This window comes from Convolutriloba macropyga, chromosome 6, assembly GCF_964194025.1.
Source record: "Convolutriloba macropyga chromosome 6, txConMacr16.3, whole genome shotgun sequence".
Classification (NCBI taxonomy): Eukaryota; Metazoa; Xenacoelomorpha; order Acoela; family Convolutidae; genus Convolutriloba; species Convolutriloba macropyga.
In genome coordinates, this window is record NC_134473.1 from 5841296 (window position 1) to 5862664 (window position 21369).

Below are 21369 nucleotides of genomic sequence, written 5' to 3' on the forward strand. Positions count from 1 at the left end.
TCCTGTATAGGATTAATTCCTCTATTACCTTGATATCATCAAACTATATGATGATAATATAATACAGACTGACTTCATATTCACTACTGATTTACTTTAAAAGAGAATACAAAAAAATAAGAAAAAGAGAATACTTGCAAAATAACTTCAAAATTATACTCTTAGAATAGAATAAGAGTAGAGAATACTTGATATTTCAGGAACTTTCTTCAATCCCTAACGAACTGATACCAGTCTTTCAGAAGGAACCTTCAAGTGGTTGGCCCGAATACAATACACAATCAACTTCTAAACCTCAATCTGGAGTTAAACAACTTGACAAACTAGTACAGCCAACAACTCACGTTACCCCATCTACAACTTATCTCTCAGCTATCAAGATTTCAGCAATACAAACTCAAGCAACTAGTTCAAATTCATCAACAACAGTTACATCCTCCAAAAAGAGAACTAAAACTTCAGATACAATTGCAAAGAAACAACCACGTAAACAATTCATTAGAGAGACATTCAGCCCAGCGACACCGCTAGAAGTAAATATACCCAAGACAAACAGTACGGTACCCAACGTCTTAGCAAACACTACAACTACTCAATCGTCACGACCAAACTTTCTTAATTTTCATCATTACACAACTACCCCCCTGCAAGAGCGCCTACAAAAACAACATCAAGCTGAGATACAAGCTAAAACCCCCGGTTTTAGTGGACACCCGATCTACGATATAAATTTAATCTACCAGTTGCAACCCAACATCAATAGATTCAATCTCATTGGTGATTTGTCGAACAAAAATTCTTATCTACTAACTAATCACAACTTTCAAGGACAAACAATACAAGTCCCGTTTGATAATATTACAGCAAACCTCAATCCTCAGCTTGATACCTTCACTTATCAGGTACAGCAAAACTTTCTGACAGAAAGACAACGCTCTCAACAGCTCGAACAACGGATTACTGAGCTCCAACTGGAGATAGCAAATCTGAAGCATCAACTCCACATCCTCCGCTCATCACGTTGAGCACTCACGGAATGGAAAAGATAAATTTGTGGTTGTTGATGTTCAGTACTTCCTTCAATACTTCTTCTTCTTTCTCCCGCGGTGAGGAAAATTATTCGTTAGTTAAAACGCCTAATTGTTAGTCATTTTGATTACCTTACTCTCCTTTTATTACATTACTTACATCAAGTAAAATAATCCGCATTTCTTCAATCTTCATTGATTACACTTAGCGCAATTTATGGTGAAAAATGAGTCCATTCTTATCTTTAGATTGAAAATTTGATTTGTTCTCGCTTCTCTGAATAAAATCTATTCTTCATCTTTACCGACTTATCTTGCTTATAACATCATTCGATTGTTGCATCAAATTCCATAATCTATTTAATGTCTTACAACCTTTCAGTAGACGTTAAATATTTCAAAACATATTGTGATCTCGCTGAATTTATTCAATCGCAAGTTATTAAAACTTCGAAAACATTCTAAGTTGGAAATAGATTCTATACACCATTGTCAGTTCATTGGACATTTGAGTTACAGGAGATTATCTTATTCTTGCAAGATAACAATTCCAATGAAATTGTAGTTTATTTCCATCAAGTTTCTGAGTACGATTTATTTGAAATTCTAAAACTTATTCATACAGAAGAAATTCTTAACATCAATAATCTAAACTTTCGACCGCTCACTTATTTCAATTGAAATGATTAGTCTTCAATATTTTGGTGATCACGGATATAGAAATGTTACAACCTTTCGTTAACAAGTATGCATTCATCGCCATCCGCCATTTATAGTTTAAGTACTATTTCGATCTTCCTGTCAATTCCTTTCAAAGATTAAATGGTCTTCCATTCTCCCCATTGACACAAAAATTGAATTACTATATAATTCACAATGAACACATATTTTGAAGGAGGTGTTGATATCGAATGGTTTAAAGATTATTGTCAACTCTCTGATCTTGTTGAATCCGCTTGGGTTAACTTTTCTAAACAGATTATTTTTAACGATAAAGTTTTCAGAATCTCCGAATTATATTATTCTGAATTTCAATGCGAAGTCATTTTATTTCTCGAAGACTTTGAACAAAAAGAAATTGTTATCTATTTTGAACTGATGACAAAAAGCAAGATTAATTATTTCTTAATGCTAATTCATAATGATCAACTAAGTCTAAATATTAATTCCTTAAACTATAGCTACAAAGCTTACTTCAATTGATTTATTCTTCAACAATACTCAAATAAAGATGAATTACGAAACGGAATTCTTTATTTGGGGAGTCATTGCGGCAACTCTAGCCTTTATGGTGTTGTGCGCAGTAATTTTAATTTCCCTATTCATTTACCTCGCTTGTAATTACAGACCATTAACTTAACCAATATATTATTCTATTATTCAACGTCAGATGTACTAGCAGCACAATTTTATAGAAAAACTTCAAAAGGTCTATTATAACGACCAGCCAAAAAAATTGGATCTATTATTTTGTACAGCCCTGTATCTTAGGACATCGTCAACCCTTCTTCAAGAGAGAACTCAGAAACAAGAAGCTACGATGAACTTTAGAACTTTAACCAAGTAATCTACCTCACAAACTTTAAATGCTTAATTATTATAAAATTAAGCTAAGTAATTTATTCGATTATGTAAAATTTGATGTTTTGATTTAATACCTATGGACCGGGATGGGATGTACTGAAGTGTGCTACACTCAGTAACACTATTTGATAATCTTAGTGCTATTTTGAGGATTTACGTTATAGTGCGTGAAGCACAAACTTGATTTGGACAAAGTCCATTTTAACGCGTGAACAAATTACTAATTAGTTTTGAATAAGCTACTATTTTAAGATCACTAACTAAAACTGAGAATACTATGACGTGATATTATCACGCCACACAGATAACACCAAGTTAACCTTGGAAACTCTGTCGACACTGTTATCTCTATCCAATAGGATACTAGAGAACCACGTGTCCGCAAGTATAAAAGGAGCTTGCACGCTCAACTACCAACACTTTTTGGTCCCTGATAACTTCTGAATTAAAATCAAACTCCCGTATTGCTCCCTTGCTCAATCTCAGCTTACTTGAGATATTTTTCTAACTTAGAATATTTTGTGACTTGTTCTTAACTAAGAACTCTCTAAGTCATAAAATATTAACTTAGCACAAATTTGGAAATCAGGTAAGTTTAACTTAACTTCTCTAAGTTATAATTTAACATCTCTTAAACTCTATCTAAGTTACAAGTTAACTTAGAATAACTCAACCTGTACTATCTTGTGCTATCTCAGTCTTAACAACTTTAACTATTCTATCCCTTCATGCTCGGTTCATATTTGATGCTGTTTAACATAACTTATTAATTCATATTTGCATTTAACTTTCTTTAATACTTAACTATATACCAAGAGTAGAATTAGGGGTTGAACTCTCAAGTTATACATGTGGTCCCGCGATTAACCCCGTCGTTTAAGTATCTAATGTACGGACCAGCAGTATAGCGCAGTTACATGATAAATTGTGTATTTTTACTCGATTTTCTTGGCCTCACACGAGACCCATTTTTCACACGAAAAATTGTGTAAATTTTCATCACACGAGAAAAGATCATGTGAGTTCACACGAGAAAATTTTAGAGTGTAGTTCTCAGTTAATGTCTCGCAGATTGTGACACCAAAATTGACTGGTCAGCGCCTCTCACTTGATAATCTGAAGTCAAAACATGACTGTAGCACTCTTCCAAGTCTGGCTGAGGCGCTGCTCTGGCTGCTTGTTGGGCTGTTTCCACAACTTGCTTTGCCTCTTTGTCCATGCTTGTGATTTCCTCTTCGGTCAGGAGTCCATTATCAATGACCTTGTCTTTGAGGAGGTTAAGAGGATCTCGTTTTTCCCTCATTTCCTCAATTTCTTCCTTCGTTCGGTAGTCGAGTCCTGGGTCAGCCACCGAATGACCGAAAAATCTACAAATTCAAAAAAATCTGTATAATGGATAACAAAAATTTGAACAGCGCGCCCGAAACTACTAAAATTTGCAGTCACTTAAAACGATGAAATCGCAGTGCCTTTGCGTCAGCAGCAGTTAATTAGCTGCACAGAATTTGACAGCGCACATATTGCTTTGAGTGTTCGGCTCTTAACAATTTTTACATCATCAATGTATGGTTTTCAAGGCTAGGAGCACTGAACAATAATCGGTGGCTTTAGAGTCAAAAACTACAACTGGTAATGAGGCGTGGTAAGAAAATTTGTAAATAGTTTCATTGCTTTTATCAGTTTGAGTACAAATTGAACAATTTTTTCGAAAAATTGACAATTTAGAGAATGTCAAACAGTTTACGCAGCTAACCGATATCCATTCAACTCCATAACCAGAGGGCCATTGCCAGATCTACAATACTCCAGTGCAAACTTTCCAGCTTCTCTTATTGACACCACGTCCCAACCGTCCACAAGGATACCCGGAATGTAGTCACCCCTCGTGTAGAAATCAGTGGAAGCACTCGCCCTATGAATAGAAGTCCCCATTCCGAACAGGTTGTTCTCGCAAATAAAAAGACACGGTAACTTCCAGAGCGCCGCAATATTGAATGTCTCGAATACCTGGCCTTGATTGGCTGCACCATCACCATATAAAGCAAGACACACCCCGTTGTCCTTTTTGTATTTATGTGCAAAGGCAATCCCCCCACCTAAGGGTACTTGAGCCCCAACAATCCCATTACCTCCGTAAAAATTGGGCGCATACGTATGCATAGATCCTCCTTTACCACCAGAACACCCTGTTTTTCGCCCGGCAAGTTCTGACAAAATCCCCTCAACGCTCACCCCCATGACGTAGGTCCAACCGTGAGCCCGATATGCCGTAATTGCGCTATCTTGGGGTTGCATAGCTGCTTTGAGCCCCACACACATTGCTTCCTGACCCGAATACAAATGACAGAAACCTCGAATGACTCTCTCTTGGTACAGCTTGGTACACGTATTTTCCATAAGGCGAATTATTTTCATGTCAAAGTACATTTTGCGAGCTTCGTCCGCAGTTAAAGTCGCAGTGGTTGGAAGAGATGGTTCCAGTTTGTGGTATTTGTATTTGCACAATTCAATTTGAGCTGAAGTAGCCGACATTGGCGCGCGACTCGGTCGCATAAATCTCATTACTGTCCTTTGCAACATTTTTATTATCTGAAATCAAATCCATTTACAAAAACCGACCTATTCAGTGCAGTAAAAACAACCAACATTACATTAAAATGTAATTGAAATAAAATCGTCCAGCTTTTGCCCACCCGGGTTGGAGTCCTAGTTAATCCCATCGATGGATCATTGCTAATTCATAATTTTTTGATGATCACATCGATGGATCAGAGAAAATCATCGATGGATCATAGAAAAACCATGAATATTGAAAATTCAACTGTATAAAAGTTCTAAAAGTTGCAGTTTTAACAGTGATTTGAAAACCAACTTTCAAATGAAAAATCACTACCCTTAACAAAAAGTCAATAAACTTTGCTTATACTTTTTACAATTTGAAATTTCAAGATAAATTTTAACCTTCGAAGGTGCATCAACTTTTCAATTATAGTCATTCATAGCGTTCAATAAGTCAAAATAAGACTCAAATTTAACTCGAGGCTTGTTAAAAGTCTTATTCCTCTGTTAACTTTTTCCCCATAAAGCAATTTCAGTTTTGTTCATTTACAAAAAAATGTTTTTGTTGATCAAATATCCTTTCACGTCACCAGGTACCAGGACGTTAGGCAAAGCATCGAGCTCTCGCAAAATCGAATTATCTGTTTCATGAATCAAATGCGACAATGTTGCTGCTAAAAATCCGACTGGTCAGGTTTTAGCCCATCCGGAGCAGTGAAGACCAGTATATCTATTTTGCATTTTCCTTTTAATAAATGCTTAAAATGTTAATTACTAATAAATTGTTTTCAAGTAAGTTAGCATTGCTGTACAAACCTGGCCGCACAGAGCAGCCATTCACTTGATAGGTTATCAAAAAGTCCAATGGTCCTAGTCAAGTGATGCCATTAGCAGTACTAAGAAACTATAAAAGACAAAGGGAATTTTAAACAGGTTTTTTTTATCTCGCCTGAAACCGCTAGCTTCGTTCCTTTTTCCGTTTTCTATTCTATTTGCTGTAAATGAAGGCATCCCACATCCCAATTTTCAAGGAGTCGAGCAATTTTGCTAAACTAGGAACCTTTAAGGACATTATACTGGTCGCCGAGAGGTTGCGCATCGCAGAGAAACTTCCAATCCATCACTCAAGACATAACCACTAACAGTCTCTCAATATTGTTAACTAACCTGGCAAATAAAAGTTGAGAATTTTATAATTTTCGTCAGTTTGATTTTTCGGATTTTCTCTTTTACAAAACAGGGCGAAACACTAAAAACACGTAGAATACATCAAAAATAGACAAAAAGAGGTCAACTTTAAACCAGTCATGTTAAATGTCAACAAAACCACATTTTATTAACTCGGAACACAGTATATCGTTGCTGGTTAACTTAATTAATTGAGTATTTGCTTGAATATTGAATCCCAAGCTCTCAGCTACTATTTTTTGAAAGCTTAAAAATATGCGTAACTAGAACTTACTCATTTACAGGCTTTCTGGTTTTTATTTTTGGTTAGTATGCTTTTTGTGTTGATCCACAGCTCTCGTTTTTCAGTTTTGTGGGAAATCTGTTCAAAACCCGAAATTGAGGTGCAACAGTTTGTACGATGAGTCTGAGCGACCATGCGTTGGAAAAACATCGAAATGATTCTAAAACACGGCCAAGTACAAAAAATTTTACAAAGAGATTGGTTCCGTATATAACTCCACGTGCTTTTCAGTATTATCCAGTATAAATGCAGTTCCTCGCCATTACTGAATAATAGACCGACCCTCGTCTTTTTAGTTTTCAGTCTCATTTTAGTTGTCAAGGATTTAGTTCAGTCTAATTTTACAATGGTCAGAATTTACAATTTTTCTTGGGCCAAGAGCAAAAATACAGCTTCGCACATGCGTCGGACCTAAGATCCCCCCGGGTCCCAGACGTTTGTTCTCCTTTCTTCGCAACCATGAATGCTAAGAGTTAGTCTTTTGCACCATTGATATACGCTTAAGGAAGGAAATTTCAAGCGAGTAAAGCGAGCAAAATATTTTACATGGGAGAATTGCATTTATAATTGCCCTGTTCTGATTTACATTTGGAGGTCGGTACGGGGTGTTCAATTTTTTTTCACTTTGCAGCCAAATGAAGAACCTTCCTCGGTTCAGTAAGCAAATTGAATTAACACAATTTTGAGAGCAAATTGGAGAAAAACATCAAATAATTCCGATACGCAACCCTGGCTGTCAAATTTTATGGTTTTTTCTGACACACAGAGAAATTTGATTCAAAATTACTTTCTTTTTAAAAAAATTTAGACATGAATTGCACAGATTAAAAAAACAGGCAAATATGTCAACCTGACTTCAGGTCATTGAGAACACCATCTCAAACAATCTATTACAAAACTAGTCAAACATGGCATTAAAAAATACCCATAATGGTTTAGAATAGCTGATATTCATTTAGTTGTTTATAGGACATCGAAAAAAGATTTAAATTCTTGATTAAAAATCTCACCTTAATTTTCTTCAAAAGGGGAGACTTTTTCAATGGGAGCAGCTTCGTAACCAATGCTTTTCACTACCAAACCTGTTGTCACTGCAGTTAAACTTTCATCAACTTCTTCGCGAGTTGGTCGTCGGAATTTCAAATGACAGCGGGTTTTCATTGATCGAAAACTCGATTAGGGTATTGTTGAAGCCGACCACAAAATTGAGTTCATTTGGCACAATATCAACGAATAAATCAGAAAGTTGTCTTGATGTACGGAATCGTTGACATATAGTTCCAATAGGCGCCTCTTAGGCCGAGCCATTTCTTAGACGTCACTTTGGGTCAATGCATTCGAGCTGCACAGCAGTGTTCACGCCATCAAGCTAAACAGCCAATGTTTGTTTGAGAAACTAAGGTAATGCAAATCATCTATTAAAAAACTGAACTAGCTCAGTTGCCACATATTGATCACCAATAAGCCTAATAATTTTGCATGTTAGCACCAGGTTTTTGCAAAACCTTAAGCAGATCAATTTGTAATTTTTAAATCTTGAACTTGCTCAGTCATACCCAGGATGAAGTCTGACCCAAGATAGGTATTGGCCAGACCAATTTGGGTCGTGGACAGTGGGGATCCAGACCTACCTTACCAAAAATCAAGTATTGATCAGACCGAACAGATTTTGGTCACCCTTGGTCAGACTGAACAAACTCTAGGCCAGGCTGTTGTTCAGAACATTGGAAAGACGGAACACAGCCTAGACCAGACCGTTGTTCAGACCATTGACGAGACGGGAAAGACCCTGAGTCAGACCATTGATCAGAACAATTTAAAATTTAGAAATTATTCGGTTCATTTTCTGAACAATAAATGAAATTGAGATTGAAAAAAAATAGTGAAAAAACCTTTGATCGCCGATTTAAAGACCAATGAGATTTTCAAAAATTGATTTAATGAAGTAGTCTAATCATCGAGAAGTAGATTTTGGTTACCGATGATTTGCTATTATTTTGAAAAACATTCAGTGCAGCTTACATTTAAACAATTTATAGGGCATTGGTTCTTCTTTTGACTGAACCCCTAGCCTTGAATGGGGGTGTTGGCCAGGCTAAACAGACCGAGATATGGATATTGGCCAGACCAAAATCTGGGTACTGCTCAGAACAAACAGAACGAAATGTGGCTATTGGCGAGACCAAACAGACCGAAATGTGGGTATTGGCCCTACCAATTAGACCGAAATGTGTGATTTGGCGAGATCGAACGGACCAAAAAAGTGCCACCAGACCGTTGAATTGGGTCGCAGTGGACCCCCCTATCCGCAACCCAAGTTGGTCTGACCAATGCCTGTTCTAAATGGCAGACCTTAGTCTGTGTAGAACAGCCATATGGTAACAGAGAAGACAATTTATGCTTAATATAGTGCAAAAAACATTATACTCTTATATTGAGTCTTGAATTATTACATTCAGGTCTTTATTTTATTTGACATCTATTTAACAATAAATTGACAGTGAATAAATACTGTTTCAAAGTGATCGCTTGGCGGCTTTGAAAATATTAAAACCAATGCAATTTTTTAAAAATAATTGTGATGAAATAGTCTAATCATCTAGAAGTAAATATTGGATGCCAATTAATGATTTGCTATTATCTTGACAATCCTTCAGTGCAGTTTCCCTTTAGTCAATTTATAGGAAACTGGCTCGTTTCTTGGCTGGACCACTAGGCCTTCAATGGGGGCATCGGTCAGGCCAAACAGACCGAAATATGGCTATTGGCCAGACCAGAAAGACCGAAATATGGCTATTGGCCAGACCAGAAAGACCGAAATACGGCTATTGGCCAGACCAAACAGACCGAAAAGTGCTATTGGACAGACGGAAGGGGCGACTCAAATTTTTCCATACCATTAAGTTTGGTGGCACCGGATCCCCCCCCCCCCCCCGAGTCTGCAGCTTCAAAGTGATCTCCTGACGGCTTTGAAATTGTAACTGCAGCTCGTCTAAATATCGCACGTCAAAAAGATGTTCAAAGCAAAACAGAATAGATCCATGTTTTCAACCCTAAAGTTGGCGGAGCTAGATAGATCACCCAAAAAAGTTTCATTTTTTCTAGTCAAAAACTAGCTTTGAAGCGTTAGTACTTTTACCTCAACTGAGTAAAGCTAATTTTTAAACCAAACGTTACCGTAATTTGAGTTTACATTAACGAAGTTAAACCAATTTTTTTAATCATTTCAAGTCGCTGGCACTAAAGACATTTGACGAGCAGAAAATAAGCTAAATTAATGTATTCAGCGTCTGCTAATTAATTTATCGCTTCATAGTCACAAGAACAGACTTGCGTTCATTTTCTGATGTTTATCGCAGAAGTTCTCAAAGCTTGCGAGCCGAATCACATTACTCTTACAAGATTGCTGATTTCAGTTTGCGGTTGGTTAAATTCACAAAACGTAGCTTTTGAAGGGCTCGCAATTGAAACAAATTAATTAGTTAGCTAGCTGTGCTTTGCTAAAACCAATAAAAACTTAAACTCAAAGCGCACCAAAAATGGGCACTGATTGAAATTTAACCGTACAATCTTTCGGGCATAAAACTATTGTGATCACTTAAATAGCTCTCAAAACTGTCAATGATAATCACATGATCGGTTTCCGGCAGTTAAAAAAAATTAATTTGCAGTTATATTAAACTGGCTGTTCATATTTAACTGTTTTAATATTGGATTAGCGTACCTTTCTAACAGTTACGTGTCTTTCTATTTAGTGATTTATTATGCATCAGAGATGTGAAAGCATTCAAAGCTTTAACAGAAAAGAACTGAAGAATGTTTTTTAAAGCGAAAATTTTTGCAGGATATTTTCTGCTAGCCCCCCCCCCCCCCCCCCCAGCCCTATAGAGTCGCGATTGCGAAAGCTTAGAGTTTTGGGGTGCTAAAATAACGTTATTTTACCACCCCCAAAATCTAAGCTTTCGTGAATTTCAAGAGCATTTGCATTTCATTGAAACAATTTGTCATAGGTTGAAGTCATTTTTAAAATATTATTAAAAATGCCTTCAGAGCCGATAACACCAAAAATGATATTATACCGAAATTTTCATAGATGCTTACGTTATATGCAACAAATATTCGTTGGAAGTGCTTTCAAACCACCACTGTGCTAGCTTTTAATAAATGCATATTGTTCATATATATATATATATATATATATATATATATATATATATATATATAAATAAAAACTCGCTTAACTTCAACGGTATGTTTAAACATGTATAAATGGGGTGCAAAACTAAACGCGGGGGGGGGGGGGGCTACCAAATAAGAACCCTTTTCCCTTTTGCTTAACATTCGTGAAAATGTCAAGATTGTGTAAGGAATTGGCTAATCAGTAGTGAAAGACCATAAAAAACAGGTTGCTTAAGACAAATATAAAATTGGGTGAAACTTTTGTGGAGCCGAATACTACCACGCAGCTATGATGCAGCAATCTTAAACCTCATGAATCCCGGCTGGGTTCAAATTGTTGGCTCTCTTCTCCCATTCTCGAATTTGATATTCCTTAGATATCGCCAGATACATTATTTGCAGATTTTAGTAAATTCGATTTAAACATAATTGGTTAATAATGCATATTAATGGCAAATTAAAAAATATTTGTATTTTTTGATCTGCATTAATTTCCCGGACGTTGGTGTCATTGCAAATCAGTACTGGAGCATGCTGTACCAATTCAAATCAGTGCTGAATCATTGTATTTCCAGTACAAGCTCGAATATCAGACTGTACAGAGTGTTCGCAGGCTGAAGAAATTATCTTCCGGTTCTGAGCATGAACGAATTTATACTGTGATTTGTCTGGGCAGGAGCAAAAAATTATTGCTGCATGTTTCCATTTTGTTTTTGGTCAAATTGCTGGACTTGGCCTACTACTCAAGTTTTGGTTGCTCAGCTTGCAGGAAATTTTTATTCTTGAGGCATAAATTGAATCATCAGGTATATTGTGTCAAGATGCTGGACTTGACTGCTCTGTGAAATTTTTCGCCAGAAATTGCGACAAAATTATTTGGTTCATGTTTCCTTCACGTTTTGTCAAGTTGCTGACTTGGCTTACTACTCAAAACATTTCGTTGACAGCTCGCAAGAGATTTTTAATTTTTTAGGCGTAAATTGATTAATCACATAATCGGTCAAGTTGCTGGACTTGGTTGCTCTGTGAAATGTTTCGCCAGAAATTGCGACAAAATTTTTTGGTTCAAGTTTCTCGCATTCTTTTGGTCAAGTTGCTTGACTTGGCCTACTGCTCAATACTTTTCGGCGCCATTTTTGAGGCGTAATTTTTTTCATCATTTATGCTGGATGAAGTTACAGGACTTGGCCTACTACTCATAATCTTTCGTTGCTCAGCACGCAGGCGATTTTATTTTTTTGAGGCGTCAATAGAATGATTAGGTATGTTGGGTCAAGTTGCTGGCCTTGGCTGCTCTGAAAAATTATTTGTCAGAAATTGCATCAAATCTCAAACTTTTTGCTGCACCTTTCTTTCATGTTTTTCGTCAAGTTGCTCCACTTGTATTACTACTCAAATCTTTTTCTTGCTCAGCTTGCAAGAGATTTTCAAGTTTTTGAGGAGTTAATTGAATTATCAGGTATTTTGGGTCAAGTCGCTGGACTTGGCTGCTCTGAGAAATTCCTTTGTCAGAATTTGCAAAAAAACTATTGCTGCAGGTTTTCATTGTGTTTTTGATCAACTTGCTGGATTTGGCCTACTACTCAAGTTTTCGTTGCTCAGCTCGCAGGAGAGTTGCTGGACAAATTGCTGGACTTGGCTTCCCTGAGATGTTAATTGTGAAAAACTTTTCGCTAAAGTTTTTATTCTGATACTAGATTTGACCTACTAATAATTCTTTTGTTGCTCAGTAGATACTTTTAATTTTTGAGTCGTAAATTTAATCATCAGGATTATTGTGTCAAATTTCTGGGCTTGGCTACCCTGAGAAATTATTTGTCAGAAAATGCAACGAACCTCGCTGCACCTTTGCTTCATGTTTTTGGTCAAGTTGCTCGACTTGGCCTGCTGAAAACTTTGCGCTGCTCAGCTGGTAGGAGCTCTTTTATGAGGCGTAAATTCAGTAATCAAGCAAATTAGGTCAGGTTGCTGGACTTGGCTGCTCTGAGAACTTTTTTGTCAGCAATTGTAACAAAAATTTTCGCTGCCCGTTTCCTTCATATTTTTTAACAATTTGCTGGACTTGGCCTACTACTCAAAACTTTCCGTTGCGCGGCTGTTCGTCCGGAGTTTTTTTTTGTCCTGTGTAATATGAATTGTCAGGGATATTGGGTCAGGTTGCTGGATCTGCTTGCTTTGAGAAAATTTTCGTCAGAAATTGCAACAAACCCTTTTGCTGCACGTTTCCTTTATGTTTTTGGTCAAATTGCTGGACTTGGCCTACTACTCAAAACTTTTCATTGCTCAGATGGCAGGAGATTTTTTTTTGAGGCGTTAATTGAGTCATCCGGTAAATTGATTCAAGTTGCTGGACTTGACCGCTGTGAGATATTTATTTGTCAGAAATGTGTTTTTGGTTGCAGCTGTTTTGAATCAAACTGTTCAGTTTATTGAAGCATTGATATGAGTCATCAGGTAGAAGCATTCAATAATTTTGAAGCACATTTTGTAACCTGAATCATTTTCAATGTTTCAGCTTTTCTGTTATCTCGCAAAGCCCACCGGTCCGTTCCTGCACAGTGCGATTTTTATGCGGTGCAAATTCCTGTGCAAACGATTGAAAGAATTGCTGTGAGAAAGGTTTTGCCCCTAAAAGAGCCAATATTCTACCGCAAGATTGAGAACAACAAATGTTGGAGAGAAGCATATAGCTCAATTTGCCGTGCATACGAAAATCTGATGCTACAGTTTAAAGTTTTTTATGATAAATATGGTGCGCCAAAGTTGTTCATGTTCATTTTAAATCTCATTTGGTTTATAATCCCCTCTAGCCCTCTTCGAGATAAACATTATTTTAACTAAACTTGATTAAATTTAACCTTCGCCCGTTTATAGTGAATGCTGTAAAGCACTAGCGAGACAATTAGATGTCGTATACTTTTTTTTCAACTTAAACATATCCGTTGTATTTTACGGAATGGTTTTTTCACTCTTAAAGTGTCAGATAGGCAAATCGAACAACCATAGACTGTTTACAAGAGATATGTGAATAGAATAGAGCAAAATCACAATTGGCAGCTATGTATAATTGTTCAAACGTCAGAACCAGTAAATTTCAGAAGGAGACGACAGTGAAACCATAACTCTGATATTTATAATTAGCCGCCGTCAACCTTTTAAAGGCTATTATTTAGGCACTCTCACTTTTACATTTCAAAAAATCTGAATTATTTTGGGGCGCTGTCTTTTTCTTAAACATTCATGTTTTTTCATGTCTAATTGATGACAAGATTTGATCATGCAGAAACAAGAGGTAGAGAAAAAAAACAAGTGGAGCAGTGACGTGATATTTTAAAACTCCAATGTTAAAGTATATGGAGGAAATTGTACAAACAATAGTTTGCTTTTTTGCTGTTTTTTTTTTGATTTCGTGCGATAATTTGGCTGGTTTTCCTTCTTTTCTATAGTTTGTTGATCAGTATTTTTTTCTAAATGGTTTGATAAATTCATTCTTAACCTCTACTATGTCTACCTTTTGTTCTAATTATTAATTAGCTTATAATTCAGGACTTTTACTGCCATGTTTTCTAATATCGTTCTACCTGTCGAGTAAGTTGTTCGTTCTACATAAGTCTCGACTTTACGTTTTGATTTCTGACTCTCTCACTGTTTCAAGGGAACAGAATTGGGCATTCATTCAGCAAATATACGCAAATACCTTCAAGGTCAAAAAGTCAGTCAAAAGAATCGGAAAAGACCGGGCTATAACACTAAGTGTTTACAGACTTAAAGAATTAAGTTACCAAAGTTACTTAGAGCACACTGTTAGTATGTTTTGGTGATAAGCTTACTGTCCCGCAATTTAAAGGTTGCATTACACTTGTTAAACAATTCTAACGAAAATGCGGACACAACATTTTTTGACTTAAAAAATTTTAAACTCGTGAATTAAAAAATTTTAAACTCGAGAAATTTTAAACACGTGAAAACAAGTGTTTAGGTCATTCTGCTGCTCACACGATGAAAGCAAGGCGAAGGAGAGGTTTCTGTTCACGCTATATTCTAGGAGAGCAAAAGAAGTCAAAAATTTAGTTTTGGTGTCGGAGCGATGTTTTTTGATCACATTGGCTTTTTGTCAGTGTTTTTGTTTTCATTTAATTCTGTTTTGTTTTAGACGTAGGTTTCTGTCTCAATTTTTTGGCTTGTTATATTTTGTTTGGAAGTTTTTTTGACAATCCGAGGCAAGTATTAGACTTTTAGATGATACTTAGAGATATTTTTGCCATTTTTCCCTGTTGAAAGCTGCTTTATTTGCACTTGCAATCTTTATTTAAAGTAAAAATTGGGGGTTTTTAGCTTGTGCTCTCCTGTTTTGAAACATTTTGTGATCTATGCATTTCATTGAATTTTTTAAGGTTTTTTTTAAAAATGAAACGAGTGATAAAATTTTGTTTCAGCTTCGTCTCTTCTTGTTATTTCTCCTAATTTTGTGCTTCTTGCAATGGTTTTTTGTATTTACTAGTTAATCAAGAGCTGTTTAGTAGGTATTTTGTGCTAGGAAAGAAAACTTCAAGTTTTCATAGTGAAGTTTATACAATATAATAAATAATACAATTTTGTATTTTTCTGTTTTTTTTTGCGAATTTATTAAAATGTTGGCCAAGATGCCTCCGACAGGCATTGGTTGGGTCACTGATTGAAAACAAAATGACAGTGTTGTCTAGAAAAATTGCTGGGAAGCAGTATTTTGGAATTCCGTAGGTAATCTTGTAAACAAAAATTTTTTGATTCTTGGATTTCTCCGCGTGTTCCGTTCTATTGATTTTTTCTCTACTGGTGCACTTTTTTTGAATGATTGCTGTTTTGATTGCAAGTTTTTTGCCAATAATTGTTTCGGGGTCGCAACTTGTGACAATATTTTACCAAACCTTTTTATCATATATTTACAGATTCGGTTTTTCTCATGTTAGATTTATTCTGTTATTGTTTAAAAACAACAGCTATAGTATTAGAAGAGGTTTGTGGTTGAGCGGGTAGTTGGCTGGGGTTTAAGTAATATCTATTTCGAGTTGCTTTCTGTGTCTTCCGGCTGTTTCTTTAATTTTTTCTAATTGTTTCAATTCCAACGTCGGTCAGTGGGGTTCAACTGCTGCTATTTTCCGGCAATCTGCCGGCTGTGTTTTCGGCATTAGCTAATGTCTTTTGAGGACCAAGAAACTAGTATAAAAAACCTCATAATATTCAGTGTCATTCCTTGAGGGGACTAAAACTGCTGATTGATGCCCTGAAAGAACTGTTCGGATCTGAGCTTTACTCTAAACTCCAGAACTAGAGTTGATGAAATTCAACTCAATTCTCAAAACTACTCTTACTTCTATTTCTTAACAACAAAAATGAAATCACACTTCGAAAAATCAAATTAAATGCTATTATTATTATTATTTGTTTTTCAAGGTCAGATTACATTCTCAGGAATAGATAGAATAGCCCCAAAGCTGGAGTGTTTAAAAAAGTCACCTGTGACGCATTTGACGATCTGTGCCTTAGTTTCTACAAAGCAGATGTTTACGCAAAGTATGAAGATTACGTGTTTGTTTGCGATGCGGATAAAAAGCTAAAACAGTTTTTGCAATCAACCATAAAGAAATCTCATAGCAACAACGACCATTTTTGATCTTAATGTGTCACAACCTCTTCGTACATTGAAAAGCGGGATTGAAATTTTTTCTCTGGAAATGAACAATTTGTTTTGAAATCTGCACGATTCTGAATTTGTGAAAAATAAACAATCTTGAATTTTTCTTGAAGAAGAATATATGATTTGATGAGTTTTGCAGGCTGCTAAAAATTATTGAACAAGTCATTGATTTGATTTTCATTAGCAAAGAAAATTTGGGTTGTTTAGAATTAGTTATAAGAGAATCAATTCAATTTACACACTGAGTTAATTTAATTCACACTCCGAGTTATCGGAATTGACATTTTCAAAGTTGAAGAGACTTGTAGCTGATCTTTTGTACCATGCTTTCTGTTTGTCTTATTTTTCTTCTGAATTTTTAATTTTTATTTTCAAATACGCTTGCAGATAAACCTTTGTATAGTTACAAATTTTAAAAGATTCGTTGAAACATATAAAATAGTTGAGATAAAATTAGGATGAATTTAAATAGTTGAAAATTTTGTTTGAGCGCAGGTAAACGCTTTTTCCTCCCTTCTCTACGTTTTTGAAAAATAATAGGAGGGAGAAGGTTTCTCACTTCACCACTCCAATTGGCGATGAATTTTGCTCTTTGTTCAAAAAATTAATTTACATTCCACTTTATCGGTATCGGAATTGTCATATAATTTTACGTGGATCATATATGATTTCATGCACATCATGATTATTATTAGGAATTCATTGATGATCATTGTCTGAACGCCAGGACGTCGTAAAACTTTTTTATATGATTCGCAGAAACCATAAATGTCACTTTTACGATAACGAGGTTTTCATGATGTGATGAATCATTTATATGAATAGTAATAACACTGCAATACGTCTATTACCCTGTCAAACAACAGATAGCACACAAGGCATGGAACGGTTGATGGTGAATTTGAGTAAAGGGTAAGTTTTGCGTTCAATCCGATAATTGCGGTGAAAAAAACTTATAAGCGACGAAATTTCTTTTTCACTGCTTAAGCGGTGAAAGAAAATTTTTCACCGCTACCAGCAGAATGCGTTGAAAAAAAATTTTCACCACTATCAGAAGAATGCGGTGAAAAAAATTTCACCGCTAAAAACCACAATTCTAACAAACTTTCACCGCTTTCAACGCATTCAAAGCTAAAAGATGCGGGCACTTTGCGTTGAAAAAAGTTTTTTTTTCACCGCTATTCACCGCTAATCTTCCATTTTTTTTTACAAAACCTCGATCCGGGAGGGATAAATAGAACTGGAAACAATATCTGACTTCCTTTAGGCGGAATGAGTCACAATGCATTGAAATTTTGTTCGAAGCTTTTATGGTTGTCAGGAATTATTTGGCGGGGTTTTTGTATAACTGGCAACCCGTGCAAATAAATTTTTCATAACGTTATAAAAGTTCTTATGACGAAGGAGATGGCGCGACTTAATACTAATAATAATAAATTGTTTCCATCAGTCATTAAGTAGCTTCACAATTACCTGTACAAATACAATCACATATTTGACTGTGGGAGAGCACTATTGGGCCGATGACTCGTTTTCAAGTGTCTCATTCAGTTTATCTGGATGAAAGGGATTCAAAATGAAAAAAAGAGGAAGCATTATTTTCAAGGTACCACTAAACCTAGCGGTAAAAACATTATTCTGGTTTTGGAACGCCTTTGAGTAGTGATATTAAAACTCATACAACAGTCTGACTATGTCCTCATTACTCAAAATATAATTATCTAGAAATTGATGAAAGAAACTTTCTGTTTCGGTATTAGACATTTTTTCAATCTTTTTGATTATTTCATCATCGTAACCTAGAAGCATTCTTAAGACCCGCCTTATCCCAACAATTATTGAAAAACTGTGAAATAGATTTTTACCTAGAGTTATTTTGTTTTTAATCAACCGCTTGTTTTTATAAGGCAGTTTTGCATTGAGAAACTCTTCGAAAGTGGTGAAATATTACATTGTCCCCTTATGTTTTTTAGTGTTTGTTTAAGTACCTCATAGGCATGTAACTCTGATGCTAAATAGATCTTATGTTTTACTCTTTCTTCGTAAGTGCTTTCAAACTTTTTTCGAATAAAAATTAGCTGTACGATACGTTTGACAACTTCGTCTTTTTCCTTAATTGTTGTGATTGTCGTTGGCCCGTATATCAAGACTCCGTATTGTACTATTGGTTGTATGTTTGTTCTAAATGTTTTCATAATCTGTGATTCTCTCAAAACATTTCTCAGTTTATAAAGGTTAGAACAATTCGACAAAAGTTTTTTGACCACATGCTTTCAGTGCTTTGAGAAACGTAGTTCATTATCTGTCGTAATGCCCAGGTATTTGAAACTTTGTTTTTCTTCAATTTTAGTGTTTTTCATGAATTTTCTTGACACGACACTTTTTTGATTATTCTTTACAGAAAGCATGCTTTTTCTTTTTTCCTTGTTCAGCGTTAGTTTATTTTTTATGAGCCAGTCATTGACGTCATCTAGTGCTTTGTCGTGATCATCGTCAATTTTCGATGCAGAACGTCTGCTCTTCACAACAGTGTCATAAAATAACATTCGATTTTTTCTGGGACAAACTCAAGTCATTCAAGTAGATAATAAACAAAAGAGGGCCGAGAAATGAACCCTGTGGCCCGCCCAGTTCTATGGGCTTCAGTTTTGACCTTTTTCTCCAATTAAGGTATATTGCATTCGGTTGGACAAATATGATTTTAAAATGTTGTATATTGGACCACGTAGACCATATCTATAACATTCTTGCAGTACAATGTTGTGATCGAGAGTATCAAAAGCTTTCTTTAAGTCTAGAAAGGTGCATTTGGTTTTTTCGCTGTTGTTGAGATTTGATGTTATTTCCTCTATTAAGGTTGCAATGGCATCAACTGTGCTCTTCGCGTGCCTCAAGCCAAATTGTGAATCTGAGAGAGTTTCAAAAACGTTTAGGTAGTTTTGAATTCGATCAAATATAATCCGCTCAAAGACTTTCCCTATAATTGGTAGCAACGAAATGGGCCTGAAGTTTGATGGGTCATCTTTATTTCGATTTTTGAAGAACGGTATAACTTTTGCAATTTTCAAACTCTCTGGATATTGTCCAAGTTCTATGCATCTGTTAAACATTAGTTCTAAAGGAGATCTTAAACAGTCAGAAACCGTTTTAATGAAAAAATAGTTCAAAATATAGCAATCAAGGCTAAATTTGTTTTTACAGTTGTTGTTAGCGTACTTTACGTCATTTTCAGATATTGATCTTAGAAAAAAAACTTTGACTCTGGTTGTAAGGGCACTTCTTGTTAAAAATTCCGCATTTAATTTTTTTCCTAATGTTTGAGAAGAACTCGTTGAATTCTTCTACTTCATTTTGTGAGCAAAAAATTTCAGAGGACTCTGAATTGCCGGTTAAAGATATATAAAGCTGAAAAAAATTTATACTGTTTTTTACCGAATCGGTTTTAAGTAGATTTTGATAAAAAGGTTGTTTTTTAGATTTGATGAGCGATTTAACGTTTTTACAAGTTTTTTTTGAAAATTTTCGTTAATTTGTGGACCTCCAATTGCTTAAGACTACGTTTTTTGTCGCTAAATTTTTAACCTCATTGTCAACCGAATTTTTGTTGTTTTTTCGTTTACGATGTTTTTCAGGGAGCTGACTGTTCAATGCTTCAGTGAGCTTTTCGTGAAATTTTTTTGAAGGCGTTGTCTATTGGTAAGAGTTCTAAACTTCTTTTGTGGACCTCAAATTGATATCTGAGATCTTTTTCGAGTTTTTCTCTTATAATTGGATTATCTAGGTTATGCCAATTGCGGCGTTTTAGAGCCTTAAGATACTTTTCTGGACTGCCATCAAGGTCAAAGGAACCTTCTACCGTGTGATGATCTGTTATACAGGTTGATGTAACTTTTGTTTCTATAAAAAAGTCAGAAAAAATTGCGTCGATGAGCGTACCTCTGCCATTTGATACCCTCGATGGCTCATTATTGTTTGATATTCTGGTACCATTTCCGGCTGAAAGGTTTTTTAAACTTTCGGCTTTTTTGCTGTTTATTAAAAAAATTAACATTAAAATCCCCACAAAGTACGTGTTTTGTTTCTGGTCAATCATTAGGCTGTTGAGATATCTTTCAACTGTCAAATATTGGCTTCATTAGTGCAATTTGGTGGCATGTAAATACATGAGAACCAGATTTGTTCTTTTATTGTTTTGATGGCGACTGTTAGTAGTTGAACGGAATTCGTTTCTAATTTTTTACCTATTTGACAATTTATGTTATTTTTTAAGAAGAATGCAACACCTCCACCTCTTTTTTTACGATTGCTGGATGTACTGAATTGATATCCATTCAAAGAAAAACAGTTATTTTTGTAGCTAGGATTTAACTAAGTCTCAGTAAGGCAAACTACTTCGGGTTTCTGCGACATGCTATTAATGTAAACTTCCAACTCGTCTAGGTTCTTAGATACGGATCGAATGTTTTGAAGAACAAATTAGAACTGTCTTGGATGACAGATTCTTTTATTTGTCATTGTTGACGTAGAAACACTTTTCGTTATCAATTCCCTGCCGTTGCAGTCTGGTTTTTTTCTGCTTGCATAAAACTAACAACTATTTTGATATAACAGTGCTTAATTGTTTTTTTATTTGTTGCTTGCGGGAATCACCAACAAATCAAAACATTCTGTTTCTTTGCTCTCCTTCGCCCTGTCTGCATGGTTGCGTAAATCGCAACCGACAGGCCGCCGCCTGCGGAAATCACAAGCAGAGTGCTGAAATAATTTTTGAAGATTTTTAGTTGATTTTGAGTTCATCTTATACAAATATAAGCTGACTTTACGAAATCTAAAAAAACTTAAGAAATGAGCAAAAAAAGCTTTAAAAATAG

The 21369-nt window shown here is 35.5% G+C and overlaps 1 protein-coding gene across 1 annotated transcript; it reads right to left on the reverse strand.

The window, feature by feature from the left end:
- Nucleotides 1-3569: 3569 nt before the first annotated feature.
- Nucleotides 3570-7722, reverse strand: LOC142340718 (pyruvate dehydrogenase E1 component subunit alpha, mitochondrial-like). The gene is made up of 3 exons (XM_075391417.1): nt 7653-7722; nt 4366-5201; nt 3570-3979 (listed from the first exon to the last, which is right to left on the reverse strand). The coding sequence occupies exons 2-3, from the start codon at nt 5190-5192 to the stop codon at nt 3670-3672; spliced, it is 1137 nt and encodes a 378-aa protein (XP_075247532.1). The 5' UTR covers nt 5193-5201; nt 7653-7722; the 3' UTR covers nt 3570-3669.
- Nucleotides 7723-21369: the final 13647 nt, after the last annotated feature.

Excerpts from the sequence above, each read along its gene's own strand:
- LOC142340718 (XM_075391417.1), bottom strand. The coding sequence starts at position 5,192 with ATGTTGCAAAGGACAGTAATGAGATTTATGCGACCGAGTCGCGCGCCA. Across the intron at positions 3,980-4,365 it reads ATGGAGTTGAATGGATATCG|ATTTTTCGGTCATTCGGTGG; the intron begins GTTAGCTGCGTA and ends TTGAATTTGTAG.